At 50.4% G+C, this 14,641-nt stretch overlaps 1 protein-coding gene across 5 annotated transcripts in view; it reads right to left on the bottom strand.

The window, feature by feature from the left end:
* Positions 1 to 14,641, bottom strand: part of Dpp6 (dipeptidyl peptidase like 6) — an 890,647-nt gene that overhangs the window by 73,172 nt on the left and 802,834 nt on the right. For all 5 annotated transcript variants that reach the window (XM_013123747.3, XM_013123748.3, XM_005084206.4 and 2 more), the window contains exons 10-12: positions 14,445 to 14,542; positions 2,142 to 2,265; positions 574 to 612 (exon numbers count right to left, since the gene is read on the bottom strand). In XM_013123747.3, the coding sequence (XP_012979201.1) occupies positions 574 to 612; positions 2,142 to 2,265; positions 14,445 to 14,542 (261 nt within the window). The remainder of the gene's footprint in view (positions 1 to 573; positions 613 to 2,141; positions 2,266 to 14,444; positions 14,543 to 14,641) is intronic.

The following is a 14,641-nucleotide window of genomic DNA, read 5'->3' as shown; positions in this document are numbered from 1 at the left end:
CCACAGGAAGGCGTTCTCATTTTTCACAGTTAAACTTCATGTTAGTTGTGGACTTATTATATACGCCTTCGACTGTAATAATTTTCAAAATCTATATAGCCTAGCATGGTGCTGGATGCAATTCTTAAGTAGCAGTTTAGTATAGACAATAATATAGATAATAGGTTTAAAAATGATAATTTATTTCCTGAGACATCTTGATAGAGTGGGCCATTGTGGGGTTAGGGGGAAACCTGGTGCCAGGGAAACTCCCAGGAACCCACAAGGAGGACCCCAGCTAAGACTCCTAGCATAGTGGAGAGGGTGTCTGAACTGGCCTTCTCCTTTAATCAGATTAGTGACTACCCTAATTGTCATCATCCAGTAACCAATGGAAGCACATGCGCCAACAGTGCCCGGCTTTTAATTACAATTCTTAATAGAAAATTACAGTTATAGAGTAGCAAGGAAAAGAGTGGTTGGGGGTCACCAGGGCAGGAGGAACTGCATTAAAGGTCAGAGCATCAGGAAGGTTGAGAGCCACCGGCTAGGACTCAGGGTGATGGGATCATGGGGACTGGCATGCAGAGTTACCTGTCTGTGGAGCCAAGCTTCACTTTCATCTTCGTGTTTCTGAAATGGAATCGGAGCGTTAGAAAGGCCCTTCTGCTTGTTTGCACACACTGTACAGACAATGACTTAATGTCGCCTCCATGGCAACTGCGCTTGCACAGAGTGGCCACCGGGGCCTCTCTGTGTCCAGGTAATCCCCGTTCTTCTCTTTGTCCCATACTGAGGCTCGCATCCCAGCACGAGAGTCCTCAGGCAAGGAGAATGCCACTGTCCTTAACAACCAGGGCAATCCACAGCGGTGAGCTGCCCTGTGGAAGCTGATGGCATTTCTAACGCTTGGCAGCCACCACTGGCCAGCCTGTGCTCACTTCTCAGCCACACGACCTGGGCGTGTTTACTTGGCCATCACTGTGTGCATGTGTGTGTGTGCGTGTGCATGCGCATGCTAGTGGACACTGTGAACCCAAATTGCAGCTTACAGCTACAGGAAACAATCGCGGGGAGCCAGGCTGGTTAAAAGGGCTCTAAGCATGCATGGAAGTTGCTCTCCAGAGCTGGTGCAAAGATATGCAAACAAATCATGCCCAAGCACCAGATGACTGCTTTGCTCGGCTGCTGCCAACCGAGGTGCCACCAGCCTGGTGTTCATCCTGCACTGCCTGTGGCAGTGGCTGCTCCTTAGTGCATTGTGGGCCCATCAGGGCAGGAACAAAGAAGATTTGGATTTTCAGCACAGATGTGCAGCCCTGAGCCCTGCCTGCCTCACCTTCCTCTTCGGCAAGCCCATCAGAACAACCCAGAGGAAACATCAGCCCAACGAGGTGTTAGAGGTAGGAACAGTCACTGTGACCTCTTTGAGACACCCCTGTCCCCAGCAGCGTGCTGAGAGCTGCCTGGTAGAAACCATAAAAGTGAATCTGCCCAAGCCTGGTGGGTTTCTTTTTGTTGTTGTTAGAAAATTAGAAACTTAGGGTCAAAACTCTTGTTGGAAGATTGGCCTGGAGTGTCACTTGGTCTTTTAAATTCAATGGGAGGTGACTCTCTTAGGCCTGTAGCTCAGCAATGTGGAAGGCTGGGCTACAGAGCGGAGGGGAGAGAATGCTGCCTTGGCCAGGAGGTTAAGGGTACCCTGGGCTGCCTTCTGCTCCTCCACATACTGCTGGTCTGCCTGGACCTGTCCTGCCTGTGCTGGGACACCTGACTCTGGGGTGATGATGGGGCGAGGCGTATGCTTGGACTGAACACTTGTTGTAGATGGGTCAGGCTCTGGGCCAGTCCCATCCTCTTTTGAGAAGCAGAGAGGGAGAGTAGTGTTCCCAGCACAGCAGAGGCCAGTTAAAGGGAAACAGACCATTGCCTGACGAGAGCCCCTGAGTGGGACTGCAGCTGCTCAGCTCTGCCCATGGATTTTGTAGCAATATCTGACATGTCCACCAGGTGGCACCAAACCAAAGGCTGAACATAGCATCAATGAGGGAGCTAAGCTAAGCTTCACATTTCTCCTGCCTGAGGGCTTGGTTCCAAGAGAATGGACACCACCTTCCATGCTATGGCCATTCATTCCTTCACTCCCTCCTCTGTCCCCGTACCTTAGTGCAGACACCCGTGGTGGCATCACAGAGGGTCAGGATGGACACATTCTGGGCCCGGTTCAGCCAGGTCACGGCGACCTTGGTGCTGGTGGCCCACTTGACCATGGTGATGTAATATTCCCTGAAAATAAAACCAAGAGTGTGAGCGGGGGACAACGGACACCAGGCTCCGGTCACTCCGCTTCTGGACACAGCAGCCAGCGTGTGCGTGCGTGCGTGCGTGCGTGCGTGCGTGTGTGTGTGTGTGTGTGTGTGTGTGTGTGTGTGTGGGCGGGTCAAAGCTCCTTATGGAAAGCTGAGTGTTAGGGTGATCGGTTAACCCTGCTCTCACCAGCTGGGCTCCGGAACTGAAGCTGGGGCCGCTGGGGCCGCCCTGCAGTTTGGGGGGGGGGCGTGTCGCGAGCTCTCGCTGGTACTTTACTGACTTCAGTTTCCCACCACAGGCCCACGAAAGGCACAAGTCTACAAGAGCTGATGCGCTGGGCTTGTGGGTGAAGAAGGACCTGGAGGGAAGGTGGGTGTGGGCACTGAGGGCGAGGGAGGAGGGGCTGAGTGAGTGAGGGCCGTTCACGGGAGCCTCAGAGGGCCACGCTTCAGAGGCTCTGAGGCTGGGCTACTGAGGGCTCCCTTCTTTTTCTTCAGTCTTTAAGGAAAAATACCCAGGGATTAGGGACCCTGGCTCTGGCCCTGGGCTTCGGTGAACTTGTCTTGGTGTCACAAGCTGGATTTTACCCAAACCTGAAAATACCATCAGGCTCAAAGCAGCCTGGTGTTAATATTGGGAGGGTGGGAGGCTTATGCTGACTAAGTCTGTCACTCAGGACTCTCCAAAGTTGGGGTGCCCCACTTTACATGGAAAAGGAAGAAGGAAATGTCAAGAAAGTAAGCGCCCCAAATAGGTATCCTCAGGTGACTTTCTAGAATGTTCTAGAAGCCAGCTAGCTGTCGCCTGCCCGTGCTCTATAATGAGATTTGCTGTTGAGGATGAACACCTTGTGTTCTTACAAGATCTCCCATCACAGGCAACAGTGGCACACTCACCAGGCACTCCTGGTGAACTGGAAGCCGGCCTTGCTGTGCTTAGTTTATGTGCCACAGAAAGGCCTGAATAAATGGTCACTTGGAGCAAGGCCTCTGTTAATCAGGAAACTCAATCGCTGACTGTTGCTCATTCCCCAAATCTACCTGCTGATCAGTTCTCAGTCACTGAACCAATAAACAGGTCAAGCATACAGCTTCCAAACAGAAGGTCTGACTCACTGGGTAGGGATCAGAGGGGTCCTGAAATTGCCCCACACAGTTCTGGGAACCTCTGATGGCCTTGTGGGTAAGGAATACGCCACATCTACATCCAAACAGGAGGCATTTCTAGACAACCAACTCTCATGATTTTAACCTTCAGTGTTCCGAGATTTCTAAAGCAAAGGCCAGTTCTGTTTATGCCATGTGCTCCCCAGCCTGCAGGCCCAGTGGGTCTGGGCACAGTGTTTATTTATAGGGTCTGCATCCTCCCTTGTCCCCTGTCCCGGAACCTGCTGCGGAAGGCAGGATCTCCTCCTAGCTACATACCCTTGAGGTGTGCTCCTGTATTTCACAGACTCTTGAGGAATTGGGGAGATGCCCCTATGGGCCCGGCCTTCGGGCAAGCTGTGGTGCGTTTTATGGATTGATAATTGATATGGGAGGGCTCAGATCACTGTGAAAGCTGCCACCTTCAGGTTGGTGGTCCTGGGAGCTATAAGAAAGCAGACTGAGCAGGCCACGAGGAGCAGGCCAGTAAACAGCACCCTCCATGGCCTCCACATCAGTTCCTGCCTCAGCACTCGGGCCTTGAGCTCCGGCCCTGAATTCCCTTGATGAGGGACTGAGAGCTGTGAGGAGAAAGAAACCTATTCCTCCCCAAGTTTCTTTGGTCATGGTGTCTCACACCAGCAGAAGACATAAACAAGACATCGTGTGTAAAAGGGTCAGGCCCAGGAGTGTGTGTCTACAGTCCAAGCACTGGGTGGCAGGGAAGGCTCCTTGGGTCATGTGATCAGTCAGTACGAACTGTCAAGCCCCATGTTTAGTAGGGACCCTGTCTCAAAAAATTAAGGTAGCAAGTAATTGAAAAACAAAAAACCTGATGTTGACTGGCCTCCACACAGGTACACAACATTTGCATACATAGGTGTACATATATGAATTCGCCTCATGTGTGTATACACCCACTTACCCCCACATACTTATGCACACACACATGTACATACTTTTACTCACCATCACATATTCCTCCCACATTCGCGCACACGCGCACACACACACCTGTTAACAATCATGGATAATCCTCCCATGCACTCACATACATGAGTGCACACACATGGACACATATGTACTCACTGCCATACACACACATACAGACACAACAGATAGAGGTCAGCAGCTTGAAGATCCCTGGGGATGAACATGGGCTACTGACCTCGTTGGTACAGCTGTGCACAGGCAGTCAGGGAGCGGGTGGGAAGCCGCACACAATCATCGTCTATGGTTAGCAACGCTACTCGGGTGGGGGATGAAGGGGAGAGAATGAGGGCTCTGGGAGAATTCTCTCTCTCTCATGGCCTTCCCACTAATGAGGGACCCATGCCTGTTTGAGCTGTTGGCACATTCTCTGTGCACCTTTTTGGCTATATAAAAAATGTCCTGCACTAGTAGTCAAATGCAGTGGCCCTAGCACTGTAAATGGAAATATATGGATGAATGCAACCTTCTCTTCTGGAAACCAGCTTGTCAGTGGGGCTTGTAGAACAGTCACCAAAAAGTGTCCTCGAGCTGTATGTTATGGGTGGGGCTTGTAGAACGGTCACCAAAAAGTGTCCTCGAGCTGTATGTTATGGGTGGGGCTGCGCTGGGCTGGACTGGGCACTTCTGGAACAAGTCATCAAGAAACATCACCACCCCTTGATTCAGGGCTCAGGGAGCATGGCAGGAGATGGGGAAGAAAGAACATAAGAGCTGATTGGTGAGGGGAGCTATGGAATGCTGACTTCTGGGCGTGATGAGTCTGTTGTAAATATCAACTCACAGCAGCTGCGCTTGCCTGCACAAGATCTGCACAAGATCAAGCCAGCCAGCATTTCAACTAGGGGAGGTGCCCTCACAGACCCATCCTTGGCAGATAAACTATTACCCACTGAGGGCTGGGAGGGAGTAGCTTTGTTGGTAAACAGGTAGCCCATACCCTGGTGGGTAGCCACATATGCGTGCACCAGTGGGCAACACAACACAAACCAGATTCAGGGGTTATTAGAAATCACATGAAAGGAAGACATGGAATTGGTGGGTGATGGTATGGGGGCACTAGCAGAAGTTGGAGGGAGAAATGGTGATCCATATGAACAAAACACATCATATAGATATATGGAATTTCCAGCCCTGCCCCTAAACAATGTCCTCTGAATGAGCAGATGCTTTGGTAGACAGATGCGGTGCTGTGGGATGAAAATAAATTAGGAAGCGGTTAAGGGAGAAGACAAGCACATTGGGCAGTATAACCCTGCTGAGGAAGTCAGGGCTGACCCTGGCGCGGAAGGGATGTGGCTTGCCTGTTCAATTCCCATCTCATTAAATTTTCTGAACAAATGTACATGGATATAGTGTGGGATGTTTCTTGTTCCTTTGGCTCAGACATCTTTGTTGAACCTGTTGTCAATACTTAAACATGGAGTTTCCATCTCCTTCAGACAAATTTCCAGATTTCTTTGAGTGCCCAAGGAGCACACTTTATTTTATTATTTTATGTGTATGCGAGTTTCGCCTGGTGCCTGCAGAGGCCAGAAGAAGGTATTAGTTCCCATGGAACTGGAGTTAGAGACAGTTGTGAGTCCCCTCTGGGTGCTGGGAATGGAACCTGGGTCCCCTGGAAGAGCAGCTGGTGCTCTTAGCTGCTGAAGCATCTCTCTAGTCCTGGGTGCCTCTTGAAGCTAGCTTCATGGATGCACGTGTGGATGTTGAGAGTGTATTCTCATGTCACCACCTCACTGATGGCAGAAGAGTTCTTGTTTTCACCTTCTTTCTTTGTAGGAATCACACCGCTGGACCCAAGTTGGAAAAGTTTCTGAGGGTCTCTCTAGTCTAAGGGATGCTATCCACACATAGTTACTCAGAGTACTCAGGCAGATGCTGTGGACAGTGGGGTTCTACTTAAATAGATGCAGTCATTGATGGGCAGGCCCGGGCTCACAGGTGGGATGGAGGCTGGATGAGCAGGCCTTTAACTTCAGCTCAGGGACTGATGTGCAGGGAAGCCAGCTCTGCTCTGCTCAGGAGCATATGGGAGGGGACGTTCAGCTTGGCTAAGAAGCTGCCTTCAGATCAGAGCACAAAGGTGCTTGCTGGTGAGCAGTGGATGAATGTTTGATTAGCCAACTTGTTTGCCATAAAATATGAATGGGTATTGTTTCTCTCTCAGGGATTAATGTGCCATGTCACTTTTTGGTATTTCTGATTCTGGCACAGGCTCTGACAGCCTGTGGCAGTAAAGGGCAAAGGGAACAAAGTCCCATGATACAAAGAGCTTGCAATTAACTCTGGCATCTTTTAAAAACAGTGTTCATTTCGAGGATCAAGCCGGAAGAGAACACACTGTGGGAGGGAATTTATTTTTAAAGGGGTGTACTTTAGCAGAGAGCAGCTCTGAGCAATCTGCCATGACACCGAGCACAATGCTGCCTGCAATGAAGCTCGCGCTCCCGTCTGGGTCTTCCCCAGAGTCATCGTGCAACCACTGAGAGGTACGCAGGCCGAGGGTGCTGCAGACAACAGGGAAGTGATGCATGCAGACTCTCTCCACAATTTCCCTTCCACTGAGCATGCTTCTCTCTTTTCTCTACCAGAGAGGCTAGATACACAGCAGGGCTGGCTGTCAGGGTGTGTGAGGAGCAGGTTCAGAGAACACAACTTGGCAGCTGTGGGTTCTCTATTGAGCAGTTACTGATGCAGCAGTGGGAGCATCCATTACAGAGGAGTGACAGTCATTTTTACGGAAGCCCTCTCTGTATTTTAGTTTAATGTAGTCAAAGCCTATCTGTCCAACCATCCATCCATCCATCCATCCATCCATCCATCCACTCATCATACTCTTATCTGTCCATCATCCATTATTCATTCATTGTCATCTACTTTCCATCCATATATCTACCCACTCATTCATCCATGCATCCATTTGCTAACTCATCCAATATACTTGCCTAATTAACCTATCCATCTTGTATCTATCCATCTATCCGTCACTCCAATCCATTTTCACCCATCCATCCATCCATCCATCCATCCATCCATCCATCCATCCATCCATCATCCATCTATTCCAATCCTTCCAATCCAATCCATCTATTCACTCATCCAATACATTTATTAACTCATCCACCCATCTTCTACTGTTGAGTAACCTAACTAAATCCATGCCTCCACACAAGCTTCCGATCTGCCAGTCTATCCACTACTCATCTCGCTATCCATCAGTCACACATATACCCATATAGGCTCCATATATCAACCCATCTACTGCCCATCAATATGTATCAGGCATTTCCTGGGCAAATTACTCGTGTCATATGAGGGCATGCTGGGTGTCAAGACCCTCTGTACAATACAGAGCCTACTGTCCTGCTTATCACAGCCCCAGCATGCACAGAAAGGCAGGACCTGTCCACCTAGTGACTGGGCACTTGCAGATCTCCTCGAGCCCATGGGCCTTTCCCTTGCTCACCCAACTTCTTTGTGATGCTGTGGTACTCTGCAGGCCCTTGCCCTGAGAGGAAAGCTTTCTTGTTTCTGATGTCACTTGCTCACTGACTCCCAAGTTTGGACTATTCTCTCTATACAAGGGGCTTTCTTCCACTTAAAATCTCTATTTTATGTGTATGGGTGTTTTGCCTGCATGTAGTATGTACACCATGAGCATACAGTGCCCACAGAGGCCAGAATAGAATATCAGAATTAAGGATGGTTGTGCATTGTCAGGCAGGTGCTGGGAATTGAACTTGTCTCCTCTAGAAGAAAAACAAGTTCTCTTAACCATTGAGTCATCTCTCAGGCTCCCTGAGTTGCTTTTGTGAGATGGTCACACACTGTTTTGTTGGTCAATCTGGTGTGAGGACTCCAGTTGAGGACTCCAGTGTGACTATGTTGATAAGGTGATGAGACAGAAGATCTCTCAGATGGGGGGGGGGACTTTACCCCTCAGATCACAGCCACCTACTTCTTCTGAGGCTGCGGACTCCTAGGATCACTCCACCAGGCATAGGGTCCTGAGAGGAGGAGGAGGACGTGGCTTTGTTGGGTAGATCTCTGACAGGGTTCATCATAGCAAGGATAGAGACGTCCTGGGAATGGGGCAGTCAGTGAGGCCCTTGGTCCTTCCTCAGCTCAGAAGACAAAGTACTGCCACCATTTCCTGGTGACAGGAAGAGACCTGCTCACAGGGGAGTCCTGGAACAAGCCTGCTTCCCACTTCACAAACCTCCCCAGTGGCCCCTCTGGTGGAACTGAGCAGGACATCAGGCCTACAGTAAGCACGTGGAATGTCTCCTGACCATGAGAAACTGAGAGGCCTTAAGGGACCTGAGGGACCTGAGGGACCTGAGAGCCAGGTAGGAGCTCAGATAGCAATGGACTCTGGCCTTAGAGACCCTGGCCTGGCTCTGTAATGGATAAGGGTACTTTTTAGCAATCATCTACCCTCTTTGGGCCTTGCTTTGGTCTCTGTAAGTCACGGGGGAAACATAAAGGAAGTTTAGGAGACCTAGGAACATCATGGTCCTTGGGACAGTTTGGTGGGAGGAGGATGGAAGTAAACCCTGACTTGTTGGCAGACAGCAGGCGCTAATCCCTTCTCTCAGGCCTCAGCTGGGACAGCATGTTTAAAAACACACCGATGTCCAGACTCTGTCAAGTCCTGTTCTCTTGCAGACACCTTCAAACCTGTGTACCTGTTTGCTACCTGTGGCTCAGGGGAGAGGACCAGCTATCACTTCAGACCTCCGTGTTCTCCATCAACCGACTCGCCAGCTGTGTGATGCAGCCTGCAAAAACCTTGTCCAGAGTGCTGCCGACACACTCAGATGTCAATTTCACTTTGTGCCGATGTCCCCTGTCTTCACAGTCTGCCAAAGAGCTCGTTATTCACTACTGCCTCCTGACAACACTCTGAGTGCCCGTGACACCCGCGTCACAGTGGTGAGTGCCAGACTTGCCCCATCTCTCCCCTGGAGATGCATCTGGGGAGACTTCTGAGACTCCTATTTCCAATTCTGTGAGCTAGGCATCTTAAATAGTGACGACACCAAATCCAGTTGTTGGCAGTGGCTCTGTGAAATCATTTGCAGTGAATCTATAGGACAAAGGTTTCTCACTCCCCAGCCTGGAATGACTGTGCCACGCCCATCACCAGCAATAACTCCCCATCTAGAGTAGCCAGGACCCACCACAGTGTGGCGCTGTGTCTAAACGGGGAGGAGGAAGGCTGAGTTTCACAGGTGTGTTGGTACAGGCTGTACCGTGGATACTGCGTGTGGAGGAGGCGCTGGCGGTGGGGAAGGCTTGGCAGGTCCCTGAGGCATCTGTGAGGTGCTCCCAACCCTCCCACCCGGTCATCCTCTCCGGCTCCCACATGCGGCTTGTACTCGGCCTCTTCACAGCCCACAGAAGGGTGTTGTCACAGCCTTGGGGACTGTACCGTCCCGTGGAGAATCTTCCTTGCCCAAGTGCCTAACACAGCACACAGCAAATAGAAAAATGAGGGCATGGGAGCCACATGGAAGAATTCACAGGGCCAGCGTAACACAGCAGCCAGGCCGGACGGAGGCAAAGAACAGCCGTGTGCTGGGGGAAACTGACACGGTGTCTGGGCATCTTTCTCTGCCCTGTGTCTGCCTGCTGACTGTCAGCCTGCATTTCCAGGACTCCTGGATACTTCCTCCTACATTTTCAAGGGCATTGAAACGTCTTAAAATTATGTATGTGTGCTTGAGTACCACAGTGCCCATGTGGAGGGCAGAAGACAGCTTCTGTGAGTTGGTTCTGGATCAAACTTGGGTCTTTAGGCTTCTCCCCAAGCATCTTTACCCACAGGGCCCCCCACCCACCCCAGGCATTTTAAAAGTCCTCTTTACGGCCCGCCCAAAGCAAGTGTTTTATTTCACTTTGTAATTTTGAAGTATCACTTTTTACTTTTAGTTTTTGCATCTCTGTATGTGTATGCCACATACGTGGGGATGCCTATGGAGGCCAGAAGAGGGTGACAGAGTCCCCTGGATCTGGGGTCACAGGCAGTTGTGAGCCACCCAATAGGTGTGCTTGGAACCAAACTCCTGGTCCTCTGGAAGAGCAGCAAGCTCTCTTCACCATTAGTCACCTCTCTGACCCCCTTGTCTCACTTTTTCTTGATGGGGGCTGTCACCAGTGTCTAATTCTAAAACATTAGCTCCACCCTCAGGGGGAAAAATCAGCACAAATGAAGAAATCTACCTCAAAATTCTATGGAAACAGTAACTTTGGTCCTGAGATTTAAATTAACTCACTCAGCCAATGTGTCCTCAACTGAAATAACTCACCACTTCCTGTTGCAGAATGGTAGTGCAGACTTTTACGTGTGTGTGTGTGTGTGTGTGTGTGTGTGTCCATGCGTGCACATGTGCATATCCCTGCCTCACCCACCCCACATTGCAGGGGGGGGGGCAGAAACTGGAACAAGTCAATACAGAAAAGCCACCCCCCACCCAGGTCCCTGGTTCTGAAGGTGAGGGCACTGACCTTGAGCTCTCAGAAAGGGCTCTCAGGGCACAGACGATCCTAGTGCCGTGACAGACGTGGGGTGTTAGAGTGATTTGTCAAGTAGAAGGTTTGAGTGACTGAGTGTTTACAGGAGCTGTCCTTTTCTCTGTTAGGAGGGAAGCTGCAGACACTCGGAGCAGAGGCCTCATGACCCGCTGTGGCTTAAATGGCACTCTAGCTACTGTGGGTAGGGACGCGGGAGGGTGACAGGCCATGGGGGCGACGCCGCTAGGCAAAGGAAAGGATGTGTGAGGAGGAGCAGATCCCTGCTGCAGACAAGGACAGTCAGCCAGCGCTTCAAGGTGAAGATGGGGTAGCCTAGACTGGATGGGAAAGCGGCAGAAGTGCAGGGAGGGGACCAGGCACTCCAGCTTGTCAAAGCCTATCCAGTTTCAGATGGCAATTAGAAACGGTTGGTGGCTTCGTCCAGCCCTCCTGCCGAGGTAAATGAGATCGTGCAAAATTATGAGGAGCATCCCTTCCTGGGTTGACTGCTTTTAACTGACTGGGCAACTTTCAACCCTATTGGTGTAGAGGAATCTTCTGGATTCTGCCTGCCGGACCAGTAGAAACCCAGCAAGTTCAATGCCACATGTCTGCCAAATTGTCTCTGGATATTCAGCCTCTCAAGCGACACCTGGACCCATCTGAACTCTTTCTTGCATCCTTTGTTAACTCTGGAGTTAAATTAAATCTTCAACTCAAGTCCCTTGCCTCATCTGGGAATCATAATTTGACCAATTAATTGACAATGCCAAGTGGGGATGCTAGACAGCCAGTTAGCTATGTGAACATGAACTTCTTTGACAAGCAGGGGACTTTTGAGGGGAGAGATGTGGCCTGCAGGGAATATCCCTAGTCAGGAGACTGCATGGGTCAGGGCTGAGCTCTCTGCATCACCTCCTAGAGTTTCCACAGCTACCCATGAGACTGCACACGTCTGTGATGGGTACCTTCCTCCATTTTACAATCGAGAGAGGCTGGAAATGCCTGAGATCGTGGGATTGAATCCAGCCAGTTGGCAGGGAACCTCATTTCATACCAGGACTTCTCTGGTTGGAGCTTTGCTGACCCTCCCACCCATGGCTGGGGTGGAGAGCGGGGGGAGGGCAGACCCAGGACTCTTCGATGCACAGAGCAGCCCCACAGCAAGACTAACCGGGCCCAGGATTTTGTTTGTGTCAAGGCTGAGAAATTCTGGTCTAGCCCGCGACGTGGCCTCTTCTTCCATACACCTTCATGGCTTTTCTCAGGCCCACAGCTGTTTATGTGTTTATAAGGCTTTGCCTGATGTCTGTGTCACCCCCCATACTGGAGGCTCTATGCTCACTCACTACTAAATTCTTAGTGCCGGGTTGGATGCCAGGAAGATACTGTGTGCTGAGACTGCATTCTGATGCATCTGCGTGTTTCTTAGGGAAACCTCTAGCGGAGCCAGAGAGAGGCTAAGAGAGCCTGCTGATCTTGGAGAGGCCCTCAGTTTGGTTTCCAGCACCCACATGGTATCGTATGACCATCTGCAACTCCAATCCCAGGGGACTCTGACTCCCTCTTCTGGCTTCTGCAGGCACTGCATGCATGTGCACATGTGTCTATGCAGGCAAAAACACTCACATGCATGAAATAAAAACAAATAAACTCAAGGAAGTGTGACAGAGAATCAGTAGGTGGACTGGCATCTTCATGTTACAAATTTGTGTTGCTCATGAAGCATGTTATTGCGTTTATCTTAAGAAATTAGAGCAAGCAGAGGACCTGAAAGCCAGCCTTCAAACTTCAAGTCCTGACTGCAACTAATTTTTCATTGTCCTTGAAGCTAATCAAGCCTGTGGAAACAGCATCACCAAATTGACTAAATGAGACTCCCAATTAACTCAAACAGATGGCTGAAATTTTCCAGGTGACTTTCCATATTAATTCAGCATGCTGGCTGGACCAGGCCCCTGGAGGCTTGGCAGGGATTGGCTGAGAAGGAAATGATGATATAGAGGGATCTTCAGGAGAGATGCTGACACAATAACATGAGATGTTTTATCTCAGAGAAATTATCATCAGCCAAACTGACTGCTCTTCCTCAAGCAGTGCACATGGAGTGACAGGCCTCCAGAGACCTGCCCTCGGAAGCTCAGGGTTATGAGAACTGGGGGGGGGGTTACCTAATCCAGCCTGGCAAGGGACAAGACCAGTCTAGGGCAAGAAGAGAAGGAAGAGGCTAGCCCTTAACAGAACACTGGCATTCCAAGCCTGGTCTTGCCCCATTTCCTCCCAGGGACACCATGACATCAGGTTCCAGTGAAGATGCTCAGTGGAATTCTGCAGGGGAGGAATTCCATTATCTTCATCCCTTCCCCAGGTGTCCAGGGCCCCTGCAAATTCTACTGGGTTCCAGCATCTCCCCTTCTAGCCCAGTCCACTGATGTTGAATGAGTGTTCCTGCTTGGTGATTCTCCATGGAGTGAAGAAAACTATACATTAGGGGAAGGCGGGATGGTATGTCAGGGAGGGGAGAATGGAGGGCGAGCGTGTAGGTGGTGGAAAATCCTCCCCAGGGGGAGTTAGAGCAGCTGGGCCAAGCACTCGCCCCTCCAGAAGCTGCCAGAAACTTCTAATAATGAGGAGATTTGTAAGTAACTGAAACATGAAGACCCAGGCTAGCAAAATTGGTCTGGGTGCCGCTGAGTCTCCAAACTGGGTGCGCTCAGCTCAACATCTCCATTTATGGATATACAGAGTCTTAGATGCGAGGGTTCTGGGATACTGTACACACACACACACACACACACACACACACACACACACACACACACTTTCTCTCTTCCTCCCTCCCTCCCTCCCTCCCCCTCCCTCCCTCCCTCTCTCTCTCTCTCTCTCTCTTTCTCTCTCTCTCTCTCTCTCTCTCTCTCTCTCTCTCTCTCTCTCTCTGTCTCCTTGTCAGAGAGGTATATTGATTACAGAACTGTCCCAGGGGCAAAGCTGATATTCAAATCATGTCACTTAGATGGATCCCATTTTTCTCATTTAACTAGAAAGTCTGCACAAGGTGGATGTTGGTAGCGATGGGCCAACATGACTTTCTACATGAATGCTACCCACTGGGAGGTTTGGCCTTCTTAGGGTGGGACAGCAGCTGCCTAACTAGAGGTTCTCTAAAATCCTGGAAACGGGATGCTGTTTACTGAAATCTGCTTCCAGAGGATGCCGTCTGTCTGGTGTGTGAATGACCCTGCTGAGACAGGGGCTGAAGTGCTTTTCCAGAGGACCCTCCCTCCCACGGGGCAGATTGTCTGCCCTGATATACGGTAAGGAATAAAAGTATACACTGCCTGGTGTTTCTCCTTCATCTTCCCCAGGAAAACAAACCACACACCAGCAAGGAAGTCTGGAAGAACAAAGTGCTTGGATACTACAAGATAGCCCATTCTAGAAACGCTGCATTAATGGCTTCCCTCTGAATCTACTCCTAACCCAACGGTGCAAAGAACTAACCTCATTCGAGGGTCATCAGGTGGTATCATCTCCAGGTCGTGGGTTGGTCCACTCAAGCCGATGACGTGGAGGGAGATGCTGGGGTTTTCGCTTCCAGCCTACAAAGTGAGGGGACAGAGCTGTGAGGAAGCAGTGTGAGTGGCCATAACGCCTGGAGTCCCCCTTGGCTTTGCAACATCTCATCTGGTGGACTCATA

This window comes from Mesocricetus auratus, unplaced genomic scaffold (genome assembly GCF_017639785.1).
Source record: "Mesocricetus auratus isolate SY011 unplaced genomic scaffold, BCM_Maur_2.0 Super-Scaffold_100676, whole genome shotgun sequence".
NCBI classification, from domain to species: Eukaryota; Metazoa; Chordata; class Mammalia; order Rodentia; family Cricetidae; genus Mesocricetus; species Mesocricetus auratus.
The sequence above is the reverse complement of the archived record's forward strand: the minus strand, read 5'-3'. Positions and strand labels throughout refer to the sequence as shown.